We start from the raw sequence: 19,991 nt of genomic DNA, 5'->3' as shown, positions 1-19,991 counted from the left end.
TCCAGCAAGCATTCACTTGGTTTTGATCCATGTGAATATTCACCACAAAGCTTTGCTTTGAGTTTCTCATTTGAAATCAAGCAAAACTCGGCCAAAACCACAGCACATCAAAACCACAGGAAACCATGACTTTGGCTCCGTTTTGATATGGAAGCCAGAAACACAGTGCACAGGTTCAATCAAAACTGGGGCACAGTCCTTTTGGTTATGAAATGCAGCAAAATTTCCAGCAAAACAAGTCAGTTCCTATGCAAGGAAAAGCTGTGAAAGTTTTGCCTGGTTTGGTGTTTTGTTCTAAATATTTTGCACAGCTCTAATCAAGCTTGCAAATTTTTTGACTATAAACATTGGATAAAAGGAATGAGAGTAGGCACCAATTAAAAAAAAAAAAAGAAAAACAATCCTCCGATTTTCTGCTTTTCAAGTTTCAGTTAAAATGGGATTTAACTCCATCTATTAGTTCTAGCACACTTCATTAATGAGAGCAACCTTGGTGGTACTCAGCCTTGGAGGCTTCAAAACCCACACAGTTGCACGTTGAAAATGTCCATGTTTAAATTGCTTCACAAGGATATAAAAAGCACATAAACTTTGTAAATCATGTATCGTAGGCTAATGGCAGCAAAGCCATATGCGAGTCCTAGCTGCCAAGCATTAGATCTTTTTCAATAGTATTCCTGTCAACAAACTGCAATAAACTTTTATGAAAGAAAAGGAAAAAAAGGTTGAAAAATGATTTTAGGTTTCAAAACAGACACAGGCATAAAGAAAATACACATTTGCAAAGCAGTAAAAAGCAACATGGGATGTGAAAGGAAAGCAATCTGGAATCCAGAACAAGACGAGCCAGAAATCTGAAGGCAGAGCAAAGTTGAAGTGGCTCATAAGCCAAGAGTAAAGAAAGGTCAGCAGGGAGCAGATGGTAACCATACAAAAATAAATAAATAAAATAAATAATTCCGGTGTATTATTACAGACAGCAGAAAATGGCAGCCAGATCTCCCAGAATTGAACTGCTTTTTTCATAGATTAAAAGAATAAATTGACCCAAGTTTTAACCTGTTTGTTAAAACTGGGATGCTAAACTTCAGCTGAGGTCAGGAGGGGGCCATAATACAATGAACCACACATCAGAAACATCTGACCTGTCATAGAGTTTTCGGATGTACACAGTTGTTCTCGCAGTTTTTCCACGTCATCTGGATGAACCTGCTCATACAGAGTGCTGCCAAACCATTCTGACTGGGGCTGGTTCAGCACGGGAGTAACTGAATCCGATACGTAAATCACTCTTCCCGTCTCAGCTGCAACCACAAACAGGAACCCATCTGCAGCCTCCAGGATAAGATGTTTCAGCTCCTGGCAAAGGACGGATTCAATTAGGTTGCCAGCAAGAAAAGGAAATCAAAGTACGCACCTGTCACTAGCAACATAAAACACCATCTTGCCATAAAATACAAGTGAACGTTTCTAGTGTCTCAGGCACTAAAGTGTACATTGCTTATCTTTGTTACAACCAACTGCACTGCATTCCTATATCTGCTTTCCTTTGATTATCTTAATGCACTTTAGAAAAATTAATTGAGCCTCTGTGATGGGTTTTCATCATAAAAAGGTGAATTAAATTATGAACAGGGAAAAAAACCATGCTATAAACCATAACCAGTTCCAACTCATTGAAATGTCCTATAAAATTTAATAGGGATGAAACAGCCACAGCTCCAAGGACTGTATTTGGATTTTACACAAAACTGTCATCGGATAAAATACAGAAATTATCAAGGAAACAAGGACTGAAACTCAGGACTCCCTTCAAAGGAGTGCCCTAATCACTAAGGAGTGAAACCCAAGTGGATGGGACCTCTCTGCCCACTGGAGTCAGGTGTCTAAAGGCTTGTCCACCTCACAAGCCTTCTGCCAGAAGACAACTACCATAGGGAAGACACCAGAGCATGGGGCGCACAGCTTTTTGCCCATATCTAAAAGGGTAACTTTGGTCAATAGGGAGGAAAAAAACATGGCTTATTGTTTTATTCTGGCTTAGCCAAGACTATTCAGCACCAACACAACCCTGTATCTGCAGCTTGTCTGACAGCAAGTGAGGTTTCTCTGGCAAATCCCCATCTTCTATTTTCTATGTCACAATACTGATCAAACATACAGTCTTCAAAGCCAGGGTCTTCAAGAGCTGCCCCAGACTTCTGTAACTGAGTCTACGATACAGAAGAGACAGCAAACCAACAATTATGCCTTTGCACTAGGCCTGGAACCACACTTCAACTGCTCTCCTCGCATCTGACTGCATGCATTGAGATGCACTAAGAGGCTTAGCCAGGAAGACATGATGTGGGATAGTCCCAGTTCTATCCTGGCTTAGAACAGACAGAACTCCATGGAAGGTGGCATGTCCTGATCAAAGACTAATAATGTGTTATCAAAAAATCAAGGTCAGAAGTCCTTGTTAGTCTAATGATCCTCAGGGCTAGCATGGTCAATGCATTCCAGTTTTTGTAGCCAACAGCACATTAAAGGTGTGATACGACTAGCACATCTAAGCACCTTTGATTCTACAGGCCATATGAGAGGTACAGCTGAACTGACTGGTGACAGCCTTTGGCATAAGTCCAGAGCAGGCCTCAAACTCACATTTCTCAAGTCATAAAGAGACACCTTAGCCACTCTGCCACTGCAGCCTGATAAACTCTTACTAGCACCTACGACATGCCACCATGAAAACCACCGATAAACCACCTGCTTTTGCCAACCTGTCTTATTTGTGAAATACACAAAAGAAAAACAAGACAATTCTGTTAAAACAGCTTGCCTCACTACACAGTCAACTGTACCTTGCAGAGATGGAGTGACCCCATTTTTAAACGATACAGAAAAACACCACCATTTCTGAATGTGATTATTGTTCAAAGAAAGGGAAAATGAAGCAGAGACTTGAGCAGTGAGAGTCAAACACCAACAGCTGCTAACTTAACAAACACGGACAACCTCGAGCCATGTTTTACATATGTAAGCACTTAACTGCGAAGAGCAAAAGTGTGCATGTTGCATGCCTCCGACTTCTAGAGTGCCTGAAGCCATTAAGAGCTGCCAGTGGATACAGCAGACCCTAGTATCCTTTCACACAGAAAAGGGAGTTATAGCTTTTTGCATACAGCAAACAAGACACTAGAAAGAAGCCTTAGTCACCAAGTTCTGACCCAAACTTGACAGTTCTGAGGTTTTAAATACAGGGCTTGATGTATGTGATTCAGAACCAGGTCCAGATTTTTCCAAAATACCCGTGTGTGTTTATATCCAGAATACTGTTTCAGGGCTCTTGTTAAATGAGACAAGGTAAACAAAGACAGGAACTTACTGATAGATGATCCTGGCTCAACTCTTTTCATGGTATTAGCAATACAGATTGTGGAAGGAAAATATTTACGAATCAACTACCTGCTCTGTTAGGAAAGAAGGTTTATATGCTCCATCAGTAGACTTATTTCCAGTGCCCCTCATAGACTTCATGTGAGAAACAGCCATTCGGAGAATTGTCAGCTTGTCAGGTTTACGGGCCAGCGCACTGCAGGTGGGTACCATGTCAGACAGCTCAGTGATGTATTGTGTCATCTTATTTCTCCGGCGTCTTTCAATTTCACTATGGTTCTCCCTAAACACAAAAAAAAAAAGACCAAGCCAACAAAAAACAAGACACGATCAGTGCAAGAATTTCCATTGTGTGAGGTAAATAATAATAATAATAATACTTTGCACTTATAGAGCATCTTTCATCCAAAGAGATCAAAGTGCTTTACAAAGGTAAGCATTATTATCCCCCATTTTACAGGTGGGGAAACTGAGGCACAGGGAGAGTTAAGTATGACTTGCCCAAGGTCACACCATAAGCCAACAGCAAAGCTGAGAAAAGAACTCAGATATCTGAACAGCTAGTTCCTGACAACAACTCCCCTGGCCATTTTGCCTCGGTTTAGAGCAGCCTGCAGAAGAAGCAATAAGTATGTGGCTGAGGTCTATCAACTTCAGCTGAAGTCCTGATCTTTCAGAGGCACATTGAGCCCTCCTCATTAGCATTTGGTCTTTAAGTGAGGTCTTGCCTGTTGCTACATATGGCCTGATCCAGCTTCCAGTTAAATAAATGGGAGCCCTTCTGTTGATGCCACCAGCTGGATAAGGTCTGCAGTAAAGCACCAGTCATGTGACTGGCCATGTAAAACTAAGAGTCCTGTCCTGCAGTGCCAAGCAGCAGACTGCAAGGTCTTAGTCTTGGAGTGCTGCATAGGCAATGAATGGCTGCATGAATCAGACTGTAAGATCATGACCACCTGTGGTAAAACAGTAAAGGAAAATACCCAAAGCAAATACTAAGAAGTTGAGAAGGCACTGGCTTGCTAGATGCAGAATATAAACCACCAAATATACTGATAAAATAATGACAGTGCTCCACACGCAAATAGTTATCTTCAGAAAGGTTTACAAAGATTTCCTTGTGCATCTTCAGAGCCTTTCCATTTTTACAGAGCCGACAGGCGAGTTGACTATGGTTACAAAGGAAGTCGGTAGTCACTGCCAGGGCTAGGATTTGTACTCACAAGTTCTTCATTACATTAGTGGTTTCAGCACACTATTAGTTTTAAATATATATAAAACCACTAAGTTTTGGCTTTAATGTGTGCCTGGCATAGGGGACATTACAGACAAAGCCACACTTTAAAGTCTTTACTTGGGGAAAATGGTCATTAAAGTCAATGGGTTCTTTTACCTGGGTAAGAAGTAAGTTTTAAACCTGCATAAATGTTTAAAGAAATTAGCGGGCTTGGGAATACTATTTCCACACTTAGCCTATAATCAACAACTTTTACTGAGAGACAACTCTCAATACACCCATGAAATGAATATCCAAATATGCAAAACAACACCCAGCAAATAAGGGTTTATTTCCTCTCCCACTTGTAACTTCCCCAAATCCTGCAACCACAAGGATCACTGACTCACTTTATTCATGATGCTCAGATCTGCAATTACAAGCATATTGTCGAGTCAGAAAATTGAACTTGGGGATTTTTCAATTAACAGCTATAAAACTAGGATTTGTGGGCTCAATCCTCAATTGGTATAAGTCAACATATGTTAAGATCAATGAAGTTATACCGATCATACAAAAAACTGCACTTGTAGAGATGCATGCCTTTAGCTTCTGAATAGGCAGCAGCATACTGTACCTGTCAGGTGGCAGCTAAGAACAAGTACAGGACAAGTACATGCCACTTCTGATGTCGAAGCAGCATCCTCCACTGACTGCCATGAGCGGTGCAGATTCTCTTGTGGGATCGCTGACTGACCCAACAAGATGTGAAGTTGCAGGTGGAGAATCCACTAACACTGATAGGTACAATCTTAGAAGAATTCTGATTTAGCATAAATTAGGGCTGAATAATCAGGGAGCAACTCATGAAAATGGAAGCATAGCTCAGAATACTTTTCAGAGCTCAGAATACTTTACAGTTAATTTAACAACTAAGCATTTTTTTCAAATTTAGGAGAAGTCCAAGTTGCATTGTGTTCTTCACTCAAAATATTCTAGTAATCAAGCAGTCAATGAACATCTAGAAGCATGGGAGTGTGCAAAGGCTCTGGTGCTTTAGAAGACATACTGTACCTGTAAATTATCATGTGCAAGTGTAACAGATCTGAGGTACTGTCACAAAAATAATGCTTTTTAGGGCTCTCTCCCCACATTCACTGTTCAAATGGATGTTAAGAAGGTCTTTTGAGTAAAGCAACAATATATACAAACATACTGCAGTGTCAGCTCATCTTAAGAAAACTAAATGACTTCCCTTGGTTAAAGTCAACCTCAGATTTTATCACATTTTTTCTACTGGAGTACTTGCAGGTTTAAAACAGAACCTCCCTCAACAGAGTCTTCAGCCACAAACAGGCATTCATTTCTAACGGTAGACATTTTCCACTGCTAGAAACATGTTTCAGGGAGAGGGAGCAGTACAAGCATTCAGACTGCAGCTACCTACCTCCCCACTGCTTCTTGCACCTTTCTAAAACCAGGGTAATCCTGGGCTACAGAAAGCTTGGAAAGTAGCAACTGCTCCAGTCGTCTTAATCCCAGCGGGTAGGTGGCAGGGACTGGAGCAGCAGGCAAAGCCCCCAACCAGCTTCTCAGACTGGCGACCCTGATCTAAGGAGTGGGCAGGGAGCAAAGAGTGGCTATACCTTTCTTCCCCATCCTAACTACATGAAGGGTGAGAGCAGCTGCCCTCCCCACATCTTCTCCAGAGGGGTGACCAGGGTTATGGAAGACAAGGGAGCCTTTCCCCACCACTCAACTATTCTTGGGACAGGTAAGAGGCAAACAGCGACTGTTTCCCATGCCTTTCCCAAACCAGGGTGACCCCCTTCTCAGGAAGGTATGGGGAGCATTGCCCTGTTTCTCAACCCCTCCTGGTCTCCAGGAGGAGTCGAGTAGCAAGGAAGCGTACTGGCACTTGTTCTCTAGGTTGGGGATGTTTTTTTTCTCCTGGAACTGCAATTTTTATTCAGGTGTGAATATCTGTATGCTTGTGATTTCTACCAGGAAAGCTGCAATTCTCCCAGTAGAAACTTAACACCTGTACGTGGCATGTATGTGCATGTATCAGACTGCAGGACTGGAACAATGCATTTGAACATGAAGAAGATACAGTAAAAGCTTCCTTAATTGGCACCTTACAAGCTGGCACGCTCTATTAAATCAGCATGCCAGCTTGTAAGGTAAAAGCAAAACCAGAAGTGCCCACTATGGCTTGCACAGGGCCCACTTCCCTGTCCCTTGGGGCCTGTGGGAGGGTCAGCAATGTGGCGGGAGGGGTGGCGATGCCCCAGACACAGCGGGAAAACCGGTGGCCTGAACAGACAAAGACCCCTGTTCGGGCCTCTCAATTAACTGGTATATTTTGTTATCTGGCACCCCCCATTTCCCATGGGTGCTAGATAACAAAGCTTTTGCTGTAGTTTGCATGTATACATAAAAGCAGACGTGTATATTTGTGCACAAGTGTGAACAAGAACAAAGGGAAACCACTGCAGTTTTACATGATGAAAGCCTATACAATTTTCAAGTTACAAGTTTTCACAAAAATGGTGCAAAAAAGAGAATGGATGTGTGAGCTTATATTGCATATATACATAATTTTTTTTTAGAAACTTCAAAATTTATTCTTAAGAAATATATAGTGCTTCTCACTATCACATGATGATGCTTTACATCATTCAAGCACACACATGCACAGCTTGGAAAAAAAGAGATAGCAGGACCTTCTGGATTGAAAGAGTGTGACCAAATCTAATATCCCCTTTCACTATTTTATAATAATATACAGTATTGCCTTAATTTATAGGTTGGCTAAAGACTCGACTGGGCAAACACATATGCATTGTCCTGAATTTCACTCAGTGTGAGCTTGGGAGATAGGAAGAGGAAATATGCTCCTCTTATAAAAGGTCTGGTCCTAGAAGCATTTACATTTGTTAATGTGGTTACAGGATGGAGCACTGATTTTTATTTGACTTTTAAAAGACTGTTTTAAGGGTATTATATTGGGGTATGAAGGGGCTGATTCAAAGCCCACAGAAGTCAGTGATTGCCAGAAGAACTCCCATTAACTTCATTAAGCTTTGACTCGGGCCCCAGATCTTCCTGGTGCGTGACCAGTGAGAATGGTATCATGTAAAATAAAAGGGGCAAACCGTTTTCCTTTCTCCTACCTGGCAATCCCTTCTGTGTCACCAGTACTTTGACCATCGTTCCACCTAGAAACAAAATAACCAGCTCTCTAAGCTAAGGTGCACAGACTGAGAATTTTTGGATACGACTATCACCCTCTTTTCTCTCAGCAGAAGATCTCTATAGAATACGCCTACCTTGCAAATTTTTCCTTATCACCAGAGATTTGATCATCATCATACCTATAAACAAAAGATGGTAAGTAAATTCAAAGGTTTTGTGCAAAACAATTAGTCAAACACAAAGCAGAAGGCCAACAAGACACTTGCTTGTACATAACGACTATAAATTACAGCACGAGAAGGATGATGCAATGGACATGATAAAACACAAAAGAAAAAGTAGGCTCTGCTGAAACTTATTAAACAATCGACATCCTGTTGTTAAATGCTCTTTTTACTTATTAATATTTAGAAGGTCAAAATATGTCCCACTGGATTCACTTAAAAGACATGAGCCTTCTGTTTCTTGGTTGAGAAACTGATCAACACCCATTACACAAAGAACCGTTTATCTGTTACTGAGAGCTACCTCTGAAATATTCATGGCTGCATTAGTAGTTGACCTAGAGCTGAAAGGGACTGCAGGCTGAAGTCATCATTACCCATTGCATTCAGCAGAGGGCAGTGGTGACATATCTACAATGTGGGAAGATGGGTACATAACCTAAAGGTAGGACGCTATCTCATGGAGTCCGTCATGTCCACCATTATTTATATGCTACCATAGTGTAACATGGCATAAAGTAAAATTTGCTGTGTTCACACTTCTGACTATCATTTCACAATGCATGCATGTGTTAGCATGACCTCTTTTGGACAGTGCATTAGACCTACTTTCATGCATGTAGATCTCAGAAGGGAAGTATTTACAAGCTAAAACACAAAGGCCTCTAGGTGTACATAACTTTTACCTTCTAGTGCAGCGTTTCTCAACCAATGGGTTACAAGAACATATAAAAAATTGCAAACAAACTTTAAAAATGGATCTTCCTTTAAAGGAGAAAAATGTGGGGAACCATGTCTTTTCCCTTGCAGGCTGGCAGACTTCCAGCCAGCCAGGGGCTGCTTGGGGCCCCCCACGCCCCACACACCCACCCATGGCTCCACATACTGGGGGTCTAGGGGCAGGGGGCAGCAGGTTGGGAGCGAGTGGCACTGGGTCAAGACTGGTCATCAATGTTTACAAATAGGTCCTGGTACAAAAAAATTTGAGAATCACTGCTCTAATAGCTGCAGGCTTCATACAATGTACGCCTAAATCCTACCATATAAGCATACATTTTTCATGGTTTACTACCACTGATTAACCCATGTTTTTTACAATTACTCAGTAAACAGAAAAATCTTAAATCTTTTAAGTGAATCCAAATAAAAAGTTTTACATAATAAAAGAGGCTATTTCACTACTGAACAGCACTGACTGCATATTGGGTTTTTTTGCTAAAGGACAACACTTGCACATTACACTTGGAAATTTAACTTTATACATAGAACAAAAAAAGCACATGCAAAAAAAAAAAATCCAATCCAATGAACAAGAAAAAGGTTATAAAAAACACAAAAAGGGTAGTTTAAGTGAGCTGCATGATATGCATCCCAACTCCTTCCTCCTTTGTTAATTTTCTAGTTGATTGCCGGAATTAAAAGAAGTGTTTAGACACGTATGTTTCAAGAACTCAGTAATCAGGCTAAAGTATTTGCTGAAAATAAAGAAGATTAGTGTTTAAGCATTAATACTTTCTTTTCCAGGGTACATAATTTATTAGAGGTTGTGGCCCTTTACAGCTTCCACAAATTTAACTATAACAATTACGATGTTTTTTTCTCTTCTGAAATACTAACTACCATCAATGTGTAAGTTAGTAATTTATTTACCGAAAACAAAACCAAAAGAATAATTTTTTTAAATTACAAGGAGTCTTAGGTAAGGAATTTGCTCCTGAGTCTCCTACCAGTGATTTTCTCTATCCTTTGCACTTCTTCACCCAAGCTTTACAATCATGTTTTTCTCTTCCATTATGTTCCATTTAAACCATCAAAACAGAGATAAGGTAGGACTTCCATGGCCTTTGTTTCTAAACTGTATATGCTTTATATGGAGACAGTACATTCTGCACTGTCTCTAAAAAAACAGCATGGATAACAGGCTTGGCTAGCATCAGGCACATGTGAACTTAACCTACTAATTAAGACAAGATAAGAACCTTGCTGCAAAACACCTCCCAAAAACCCAACCTCAGGATAACATTTCCAAAGGCTCAGAACCTTTACCTGATGATCACCTTGAACCTAGACCCTGATCTCCCCCTAACACTAACTGCGAATTTATGTGGACAAATCAGGTCATTATAAAATCATAATGTTTTACTCCCACAGCACCTGCCTGAGGCTCTGAAAGTACTTCACAGACATGAAAGGTCACTTTTTTAAAATACTGCTCTCAAAAAAAAGTGAGCTGGATTAGCTAAGCAGAGTTACCACTGACTTTAATAGGCATGCTACATATAGTTTTAACACAGTATTCCTATCCATCTTGCATAGAAAAACCATGCTAGAACCTTGCGTTTAAACACAGCTGCTGCTATCATAACTGCAACTGCAATTTGCAAAATCACCCAGTATCACTGAATCCTGTTTAGTGACTCTCATTTTTCTTTAATAGGGAATTACAAACCATGTGACCAAAACTGAAATGAAAGGTGAATAATGACAATGAGGCTGCTTTTACTTCTATATTAAAATGTCACTTGAAATATTCAACATTCCATTTTAACCAAATTTGCTATTATGCTACTGCTAAAGACATGCATACAACAAGATTATAAACTTTGCTCTTAAAAAGCTAAAGTCCAAGTCCAATGTTTTAATTATAATAGTTCAGAACTGAATTAATACTCAGTATAAAGCCCATTTTCAGTGGCAGAAAGACACGTTGAAAAATGACAAGCAACAGAAGCTCATCTCTCAAATTTAAAATAGTGAAACTAAAAAAAAAATAATTTCAGATGAGGAAATTGTGGTTTTTGTGGTATACATGACAGTAGTTGTAGAAGCAATTAAAATGCACATACTGCATGTTGTTGAAAAGCAACAACTACGTAAGCAGTTATCTGAAAAGTTTTACTTGAACAAACTGTTCCTCTAGTGCATGATTATCTGTGGGCTGAGATCTGATGCATGCCATCCTCCTTACTGGCTTCTTATGCACCACTGTGTTGCATGCCTTATTTGCCAATGCAGAGAAAATTGAAAGGTAACTAGATACAGGTCAGGACATTCTGTTGGCAATGCTACCAAACATATTTCAACTTATGGGATTAGAGTTTTGTATAATCTTAATTGTGTGCTTGGTTTTTTATTCCACTGAAAAAGCCAGTCATACAAGCTGGTTAGTTATAAAGCTCACCTTGAAAATTTGCTGGGACCTTCACCATCTTCGTCATCAAAGTCCATTCTAAAAAAGTAAGATTTTTGAGTTAGTAAAAAATCATTAAGAAGCCATCAGTTCAATGAGCATTTTATTAACCAATGTCTGTGCTGCTGCTGCTCTCCCCTTACCCCCTTCCTAATCTCAAAAAAGGATGGTCGTGTCAAACATGCTGGATTAATGACTCTCAGAAGCCTGAACCAAACCCTAAAGAAATCAACAGGAGTTTTTCCATTTATTTGAATGAGCTTAGGATCTGGCCTTTGCCAAGTGAATTTTTCTGTCAGTCACATAACAGCAGTGCACGCTTTCTTACACCAACTTGCTCAGGTGCTTTTACTCAAATCTGGAGAGGCAATCACAATTAAGAGTGAGAGAGAGAAACCTTACTGCTTTCTATAACCACTTGGTTTTTGGCTTCTCTGCTATGACTGGCTGCTAATTAGTCTCAACCACTATTAAATGTGGTATTTTTCACTTGTCCATTAGGAACCACAACCACTAATTCACTTCATACAAGTCGCCACCAATCAGCCCTCAGACAGAAGTAAGTTTCAAATGCTACTGATCAGGGCTGGACTGAAATAAATCAGTGTCATTAAATGCTGACAAATCTATTACACAGTTGTCAAGAGGTCAAAGTCGAAATCCTGACCAAGCCTAGCAGCCCAATCAAGCTACTGCGATTAGAGTACACCAGAATCTGTAGCCATTTCACAGCTGGGTCAACTGGCATCTGATTCAGGTCCTACACAATTCACTGGTTCAAGACTGGAATGCTGTTATCCTCCCCAGCCACGACCAAATTAAAGCTTTATGTTTGCAGCCCTGCTTTATACATCTGTGCTGATATTTCTGATGCCTTGAAGATCTTTACAATAACAAGTGATGTAAATTGTAGTTCAGGCACACAGAAAACTACAACATGCATACAAAAACTTTTTCCAATCTTAATATTAAAAAAAGTTTCAAGGAATAGAGAGACAGAATTAGAGAACTGAGGGTACAATTAATATAGGGAAAAAATAACCATTTGAGAATGAGAAAAAACAAACTATGAAATATGGGTAACATAACATAATAAGGGCTAGACACAAGGCAACATCAACTATCTGACTGTCTAACACTAGTTGCTATTTTGATTTAAAATGATTCCTCTCCTCTCTAAAAAGAGATGTTTTAGGCTGGCAATAATCAATGTACAATCAGATCAAAACCAGAAAATAAGCAGAGGAGCTGGAAATCTTATTAGCAAAGACACATTCATATTTCCCAGATGGTAAAAGTGATTATTCATTTGTAAGAGGAAGTGGTGAGAAAACCACCTTTCTAAACAGTCTTTATGAAAAGATGTGGTTTCTGCATTTGAGTTGGTTAAAGTCAGATTCTATCATCAATGTTGTCACTGAAAATGACATTTTACTCTTAATTTTCAGTTTCAGAAGCACTTCCTCTGCTGCTGAGCTAACCTTTCCATGTGTTGTTGTAGAGCAACACTGACCTCCAGTGGCTACATAAGCTGGTTGTACATTGATGCTCACTATACCTACTTCATGGCCAGCAAGTTTATATTTTTTCACATTGCTACATGAAGTCAAACTCCTTGTGAAAATTGCCTCTTCCTTAGCACACTGAATCCTCACATAGGCCCAAAGGTTTTGTACTACTGTCATACAGAAGCAGTTGCAGTATCATTGTCTATAAAGACAAATCATTCCCCAACCTTAGTGGTGACTACAACCAATAAAGCTGTAAAGTCAGATTTTTAATGGAGGAATCGAAGGCGAGGCATTTGGATCAAACCTCAGTTTCTCCTGGGTATTCCAAAGTTGGACAGTGCTGGGGCTGGGGAGAGAGAACTCCTCCAGTTCTTCTTCTTGGAGAAAAAGAAAGAGAAATGCTAGGAGCTCCTTGCCTTGAGGGATTTTCTGAATTCCCAGCCAAAATATTCAGCTTTGCTGAGGGCTGAACTTTCCCATTCGGATAAAATGGCAACTCTTATTATGTTAGGTCCAGTTTATTATTATTGGAAAAAGTAAAAGATACAAAAAACTGAGTATCAACATATTTAGGACCTGATCTTGTAGCCCTTCGTGTGGGACCAGTCCCAAAGGAATAAGTGAGACTAGTCATGTTAGTGTTTATCTAGTTAGATGGATCTTATTCTCTTCAGTAGTCAGCTCTTCAGGGACTAGCCACAATTTCATTCTTATATCAAGACACCACCACTTACCTCACTGCGAGGGCTACTGGAATAAAAGCAGACAGTTAGGTACATCTAACCCTTTCTACCAGGCTCTGCTCCACACTGAAGAATCTGGGTGCACAGAGCCAAAGCATCAGTCAGGTCTTTAACATACTAGACTTTTTAATATATATTTGGTCATTTTTGCTTTGAAAGAATATAATTCTTTATTCCAAAGGTATTTTTTTCCTTAAAAAAATAAATAAATAAAAAAGACAGCTTAGAAAGATAAACACACTGAACTCAGCCAATTTAATGCAACATTTGTAAAAATGCTGCACAAAATTAATTTCAATACCATTTTAACAGTAGAAACATGGTTTGGAACCACTGGCATGGGTTTGATGGGACATGGGTTATCCCAATCTATGTAGTTCATTTCCTGGGTAAACGGAAGATCAAGCCAGCCTTTTCTTGCCCAATCTAACCTTCCCAAATGTACGTACAGTTTGGCACTTAGGTTGACCTAACCCTAGTTAGGCCACTCTTAAGTGTAAGGTCTTGCACATATTCCCCGATTTAAAAGTAATGCTGCCTGACTGCCTTCCACTAGTGGGCATGGTTTAGAATTAGACAGAAATCAGACAATAAAGAATCAGATGCAATCTTTAGCAAATCACAATACAGCACATAAAAAGAAAAACAAAATGGCAAAGTCCTCTCATGAAAAGAAATAAAGATCCTGTATTCAGCCAAAAGGAGCTTCTGAGAAGACAAGGCATCATTTCTAAACCACATCTTTGGTCTTCATTTAAATTTCATATTAAAAAAAAATAACTAAAAATGAGGTCTACTAGATTGTTTTGAAGAGATAACACGTCTTATTTTTTCCTTACACACAGTATGCACTTACTGTACACAGATATAAGCAGATATAAAAAATCACACTACAAAAGATATCAATATATTGTAATCAACATTAAAAAACTACAGGCAAAATTTACAGCAAAAATACCTTCAGATAAATATATGGAAACAGTTCAGTGCAAGTTCATAAAAAAGGTAGGAGGGAAATTTGGGGGGGGCAAGAGTGATTGTGCTGGGAAATCCTTTTGGAGGAGAAAAATGTTTTGAGAAAATCATGAAATCATAGAAAATTAGGGTTGGAAGGGACCTCGGGAAGTCATCTAGTCCAACCCCCTGCTCAAAGCAGGACCATCCCCAACTAGATTATCCTAGCCAAAGCTGTCTAGCCAGGTTTTGAAAATCTCCAAGGATGGAGCTTCCACCACCTCTTTGGGTAACCTGTTCCGGTATTTTACCGCCCTCCTAGTGAGAAAATTTTTCTCAATATCTAACCTCAACTTCCCTTGCTGCAACTTGAGACCACTGCTGCTTGTTCAGTTATCTGCCACCACTGAGAACAGCCTAGCTGCATCTCTCCTCTTTGGAACTACCCTCCAAGTAGTTGAAGGCTGTTATGAAATCCCCTCCGTCTTCTCTTGTCCCCACTAAATAAGCCCAGTTCCCTCAGCCTCTCCTCAGAAGTCATGTGCCCTAGTCCCAAAACCATTTTTGCTGCCCCCCCGTGGGGCTCTCTCCAGTTTGTCTACATCTTTTCTGTAGTAGAGGGCCCAAAACTGGACACAGTACGCACTGGTGAGGCCACATCTGGAGAACGGAGGAGAAGAGTCACTTCCCTCAGTCTTCTGGCAAGTCTCCTATTAATGCAACTCAGTATGCTGTTAGCCTTCTTGGCATCAGGGGCATACTATTGGCTCATATTCAGCTTATTGTTCACTGTAACCTTCAGGTCCTCTTCTGTAGAGCTGCTGCCCAGCCAGTCAGCCCCCAGTCTGTATTGGTCCAGCATGGGATTGTTCCATCTTAAGCACAGGACTTTGCACTTGTCCTTATTGGACATCATGAGACTTCCTTTGGTCCGGTCCTCCAATTTGTCAAGGTCTCTCTGAATTCTAGCTCTACTCTCCAGTGTACCTACAACTCCACCCAGCTTGGTGTCAGCTACAAACTTGCTGAAGGTGCACTCCATCCTCATCTTCCAGGTTGCTGATGAAAATATAGAACAGAACCCTCCCCAGGACTGATCCCTGGGGTACCACCAACTAGACAGTGAGCCACTGATTACTACCCTTTGGGATAGACAAGAAATGGTGCGATATAGTTATTGTGAGGCGAAGGGTGGATAGGGAAGTAATAGGCAAGCAAGAACACAGGTCACAGAAAAGACAAAAATTACCTGGTGACCTAAAGCTAAAATCACTGAGCCCTTAAAAGAAAAGTAAGTAGAAATAGCAAACAAACTAATATAGCAGGAAGCCTAAGGTGCAAACAGGTCCTATACAGATAACTTTAAAAAAAAAAACCCAACACTTATAAAATCCCAATTTAAACCAAATAAATTCATTTAAACCAGTGTAATACTTGAATAGCCCTCAGCAATACATTATCTTATGCGTTTCTATGCTGCCACTCTTCTGCCAAATATTTGGTATAATTCATACAGAAGAAAAACAAGTTCCACTAACAGCTAGGAAAACTAGCTGTTAGTGTCATCATACACTGCAGATGGACAATGAGACTAAGCTGACATATATTCAGGCCAGAACTACAATTAGCTTGCCAGCATACATCAGCAATCATAAGGGGAATGAAAACCAACCCCCCCACAATTTCCTAAGATACCTCTGTTGGAAAAGTGGGCTTTGTTTGACTGCAGTCCTTTGCATATGCTCAGAGGTGTTCTTTTCTAAAGTGCCCAAGGATTTTGGTGTGCAAAGATGTATCACCAGGGAGTATGAACAGAGAGTATTAGTTTTAGCTTTGCTCAAAGAGAAAAATACAATGAATTCTGCACAGAAGGAATTTTTTCCTCTGTGATATGAATATAAATGCTCCATGATGCTCTCTTCTTACACCTTGCAGAAGGCCTACTAATCTAGACCAGGGGATGGCAACGTACGGCCTACAAAGCCACTGGATTCAACCTGCGGATATGGAGCTCTGATGGTATTTGGTAGTGTAGAGCTTCAGCAGCTGTGATCACTCTCCCTATGCCGCCACAGGGAGAAGCAGTGGCTGCCAGCTGGTCCTAGCACTTGCCCAACTGCCTACTTCTGACCCAAGTTGGGTCACTCTACCCTGCAGTCAGACAAGGTTGCAACCACTGATCTAGACCTATGGACCACTTATACCACAGTGCCTTCTGTGGAACAGCAAACCTAGAATAGCTGCTTCAGAAAAAGTGAATATTAAATACAGATTTCAACTTGATTTTACCTCCTCTCTGCCCCCTCCTGCATCCCATTTACTTGCATATATAAAGATACTTAAAAAGAAATATTTAAAAAACTCAGGACCACCCTCATCAAGTCAACACTTTATATGACCAGCAGACTTCACACTGAGCAACCAACTTCAATCATTGTCAATCATGACATCTTTACCACCTGACCTGTAGCTGCTCAATAAAAATATCATCTGTCTGGTCACTTAAGAGTCCAAGCCAGTTATAGATGCAATGTAGTCATTAAAAGCTGTTAAACACTTTCTCTCTTTTAAGTAGAAGCTTGAAAGGCATTTTAAAGAATAGTTTCAAAATAAAAGTGTTAAGTTTATCGAGGGCTATTTTGTGAACTTGTAAGATCATCTTTATGCAGTTATGTCAGCATGTGGAAGCATGCTAGACAGGGCAAATCAAAGGATCACACTGCATTAGTGCTCCACACACTCCAACTGCATGCCTATTTAATTCCATGGCTAAGAGGTGCTTCAGCGGGGCTTTTTTGGCACTTTTATTTAATAACTGAGTCAACCAACTATTAGATAAAAGTGCCAAAAAGCCCCACTCAGTGGGAACGTGATAAGTTTGAAATAAAGTGGCATTTTTTGGTGCTTTTTGTATCTTTCCATTTATGCATTTGACAAAGTAATAAAACTAGTTTTCAGTTTCATCTCTGAGCAAATAAAACAGCTTACCCAGAACGTCTCTTTCCTCCTCTGGAAGGCATGGATCCTGCCATTCTCACCTGTCCTGCTGCCATAGGGGCGACTGGCAACGTCACCGATCCAGGAATATCTGAAGCCATTTCTGCAATGAAGAAGAAAAATCATGTAGTCCAATGTGAAAGGAGCAAGTTTAAATAATGAAGTATAGTGAAGCCATTTCCAGAGCTATCAGTGCAGGGAAAAATTTCTTTCATTTCTAAATGAAAATATGGTTTAAGGATTGTACAAATGCTGGCAAAGTCTCAACAGCCCTGAAAGAACCTCTATTTTTGTCAATAGCCAACTGATATGCACTTGGAAAGAGACTAAACAAGAGTCTGTGGGAACCTCCCTATTTTATTGATCTACCGCAGGGTTATCAAACTCACTTGGGGCCCCAGGTTGGATCTGAACTGCAGGGTTCCTCACAGACCAGATCCAGCGCAGGGCATACAGGCAGGCGCTGCAGCCACCATAGCAGCAGCAGGTCCAGCATCTGCAAGTGGTTTGGCCGTGACAGCAGCAAGGTCAAGGGCACAGCCATCAGGGCCAAATGGCCCTGTATTTCACAGCATGCCATACTCCCTACCAATTTACCAGGGCTAGGTGGACTGGCTATACAGGCCAGATCCAGCCTACAAGCCATGGGCACCTATACATGAGTGGCAAAGTAACTACAGCACACTGGAGCAAACTCAATTAGTCGAGTTTCCTGGACCATGGTAATTACCACACTCCAGCAGACTCCAGTATATCAGCGTCTCCATGCTGAAAAATGGCAGCCAAAGTGCTTTAACTGAAGCTTGTGTGATAAGCTGTAGTCAAACCACCCCCGCTGTCATTTTTCCGCACAGGGATGCTGATACATGAGACACTCTGGGTGCTTTAATTAGAGTGGCTCTTGGAGCTGCTCTAATTAAAGCGCGTCCCACTACCACCACCACTCCTGGAGCACATGTATAAATACCCCATGTGTTTGAAACCTCTGATCTATTGGATCACCATACTTTTATTTCTCACTTTACAGGAGCTGTCAATGAAGAGTAGTCTTCAGCCATTATGTTTTCCTAGTGGGATTTTTGTCAGCATGGAAATATTGAGGTGAAATAAGTGATGGTGCCTAATGTATTCAGAGGAAGCAAAACAGAACTAAAGATATAATCAAGTACACTATTAAAAGCATATACTGACATGATAAACATATGTACTATTAAGCAAGACCAATGGTTTCTAGTAGTTAGAGCAAGGGACTGGGCATCAGATGTTATTTTTATTACTAGCCAATTGCCCATCAAGAATGACGCCAGGGTTCATCCTGAGCTGGGAGGAACAGCCCGCACTGACAGTGGATGCGAAGCTTGAGGGATGGAAGATGCATGCTATGTTGGATTCAGGCTCATTGCACACGATATTGCAGAGAGATGCATTACTGGGAAGAGAGAGGGAAGTAGCAGATCAGGTAATCATTCGACGCTGGTGCAGGGAGACGCAAAGACATGACAGAGTGTGGGTCCTTCTGCAAGTGGGCGCGAATAAGTGCTAGATGCTAGTTGGGGTAGCTGAGCACTTACCCTATCCAATGATCCTAGGATGTGACTGGCCAGAGCTATTGACAGTGATAGCCCATGAGAAAAAGAAAGAGGAAGCTGCAACGCATAATTTGAGATGGGTGAGAAAAAATAGAGGAGCCCCACAGCACTGCCCCATACCTGACCAAGAGAGTAAGTTATTTGCACAATGGCAGGGACCCTATGAAATCATATGCCAATTGGGGCCTGTATATTATGAAGTACATCAGCCAGACAGACAAAAGAAAAAACAAGTATACCATGTTAACATGCTGAAGCCATGGCAAGAATGAGAGGACCTATATTTGGTCCCTCAACTGGATGAACCGGAACTGGGACCCTCCCCGAAGGAAGGGGATGGGAGAAGTGAAGTGGCCCCATGACTATCTGAAGAACAGAGGTGACAGGCAATGGAACTAGCGAAAGAGTATGGAGACGTGTCCCAAGAGGTCGAGGTCCCCAGGGAACCTCAGGGCATAATACATCGAATAAGGACCCCTTCAGGCCAGGTGACCCAGCAAAACTGGAGGCGGATCCCACAATAACTCCAGGGGCAGATAAGAGACGATGTTAGAAAAAGGCATAATACAAGAATCCCAAAGAGACTGGCATGGACATCGTGGTAATACCGAAGCCAGATGAGAAAATTAGACTCTGTATTGATTTCCAGAAAGTAAATGCAGCGGCTAAGTTTGATGCATATCTGATGTGGACGAAATGGTGGAGAATATCGGGCAAGCCACTTTAGACCAAACAAAAGGCTATTGGCAGGTCCCATTAGCACCCATGGAGCCACTGCTATGTTTCAGTGGCTGATGGACAAAGTTTTAGCTCCTCGTGGGGGTTACGCCATGGGGGTTATATAGATGATATTATTGTGTATACCACAGATTGGTCTAGACATTTAACAGCACTGCGAGCAGTACTGCAGGACCTAAGGAAGGTGGGGCTAACCGCCAACCTGAAGAAATGAACAACTGGGAAGGAGGAAACACGGTACCTCGGGTTT

General features: G+C 40.9%; 1 protein-coding gene across 4 annotated transcripts in view; it reads right to left on the bottom strand.

Moving 5' to 3' along the window:
* Positions 1-19,991, bottom strand: part of ARNT2 (aryl hydrocarbon receptor nuclear translocator 2) — a 164,083-nt gene that overhangs the window by 98,127 nt on the left and 45,965 nt on the right. For 3 of the 4 annotated variants that reach the window (XM_059714606.1, XM_019477676.2, XM_019477677.2), the window contains 5 exons: positions 17,406-17,517; positions 11,201-11,248; positions 7,930-7,974; positions 3,451-3,664; positions 1,146-1,359 (listed from right to left, as the gene is read on the bottom strand). In XM_059714606.1, the coding sequence (XP_059570589.1) occupies positions 1,146-1,359; positions 3,451-3,664; positions 7,930-7,974; positions 11,201-11,248; positions 17,406-17,517 (633 nt within the window). The remainder of the gene's footprint in view (positions 1-1,145; positions 1,360-3,450; positions 3,665-7,929; positions 7,975-11,200; positions 11,249-17,405; positions 17,518-19,991) is intronic. The other variant, XM_014606098.3, reaches the window with a different exon arrangement.

Source organism: Alligator mississippiensis, chromosome 11, assembly GCF_030867095.1.
Source record: "Alligator mississippiensis isolate rAllMis1 chromosome 11, rAllMis1, whole genome shotgun sequence".
Lineage (NCBI taxonomy): Eukaryota > Metazoa > Chordata > Crocodylia > Alligatoridae > Alligator > Alligator mississippiensis.
The sequence above is the reverse complement of the archived record's forward strand: the minus strand, read 5'-3'. Positions and strand labels throughout refer to the sequence as shown.